The sequence below is a fragment of the Colobus angolensis genome, unplaced genomic scaffold (assembly GCF_000951035.1).
Source record: "Colobus angolensis palliatus isolate OR3802 unplaced genomic scaffold, Cang.pa_1.0 Scaffold112, whole genome shotgun sequence".
Classification (NCBI taxonomy): Eukaryota; Metazoa; Chordata; class Mammalia; order Primates; family Cercopithecidae; genus Colobus; species Colobus angolensis.
Genome location: NW_012112253.1, coordinates 1,846,781 through 1,848,002, shown reverse-complemented (window position 1 = coordinate 1,848,002; position 1,222 = coordinate 1,846,781). Strand labels below are relative to the sequence as shown.

Here is a 1,222-nt window from a genome sequence, read left to right as displayed (position 1 = left end):
AATTTTCCATACTAAAAATTGATGACCATTTTCCTCTATACGTATGCTTTCATATCTTCATTTTACTACCGAGAAGGTAATGCTTGATCAAAGGATATAAATGCTTATCTTTTAACCCATGAAAAATGGATTCGGTAGCAAGGATGGCTGTACAAACAAGAAGGAGCCGCTTTGTGAATTAGACCATCCATGCATAGAAATGCATGTGTTTATAGATGTCTAGAAAGTTTCAGCATTTTGATGGTTTGCACTTATGGCAGATTCCTCACCATGGGTTTTCATTTTCAGAAATGCCTAGCTCAATCTGTCTGAAACACCTCTGGCTCAGAACCTGTGGCTCCAAACCTGCCAGGTGACCTTTCCCAGCAGATGTGCTTGCCAGCTTCCCAGGCAGTGTCAGTAATTCACCCGTCCTCTAGGAAAACTAGAGGTGTTCCCTTGTCGGAAGCTGGTAACGTGAAAAGCCCCAAGTGTCAAGACTGTCATGGAAAGGTCCTTGTCCAGGTTTTCGTTCCAGTTGGTGATCAAACACATTCCAAATCCAGTGAGGAATTGTCACTGCCACCACCTCCTCCACCACCACCACCCCCACCCCCATCACCCCCACCACCGCCACCCCTTCCTCTCCCTGCTCTGTCCTCATCCTCTCAAGCTGCAGCTCATCAGAACTTAGGCTTCCGGGCTCCAGTGAAAGATGACCAGCCACTTCCTCTAGTGTGCCAAGCACCTGCTGAGAGACCACGTGACTCCTTGGAAAGTTTTCCATGTCCAGGATCTATGGACGAAGGGTTGGCCTCCTTAAGGCATGGCAGAGCTCCTTTCTGGAAGGTGGAAGTGCTGGGGGTGTGCCCTCCCCACGCCTCTGTCCATGAGCACATTCTGGCTGCCATAAGGCAAGGGGTCAAACTGAAGAAAGTTTACCCTGATATTGGCCCAAACCCCAGTAGCAAACCAACCATCAACAGACACACCAGTGACCTTGAGGGGAGCATCAAGGATGCGTGCCAGAGAATCAAGAGAGTGTCTGCTGACTCTGAGGAGAATAGTGATGAGCAGGACCCCGGCCAGTGGGACCATCAGGCTCAAGTTTGACAAAGGCACCCGCCACGGTAGGCTTGAATAAAGTGGGTGAGGCTAAGACCTATTGAAAAGCACACTAACAGGGTGCTGGTGGACAGGACACATAACACCCCGGAAGACCAGCGGGGCCTTGTGTGGGATG

At 49.8% G+C, this 1,222-nt stretch overlaps 1 protein-coding gene across 1 annotated transcript; it reads left to right on the top strand.

The window, feature by feature from the left end:
- Positions 1 to 352: 352 nt before the first annotated feature.
- Positions 353 to 1,222, top strand: LOC105522974 (WASP homolog-associated protein with actin, membranes and microtubules-like). The gene is made up of 2 exons (XM_011957662.1): positions 353 to 757; positions 836 to 1,222. Exons 1-2 carry the CDS (start codon positions 370 to 372, stop codon positions 1,090 to 1,092), a joined length of 645 nt encoding a protein of 214 aa, XP_011813052.1. The 5' UTR covers positions 353 to 369; the 3' UTR covers positions 1,093 to 1,222.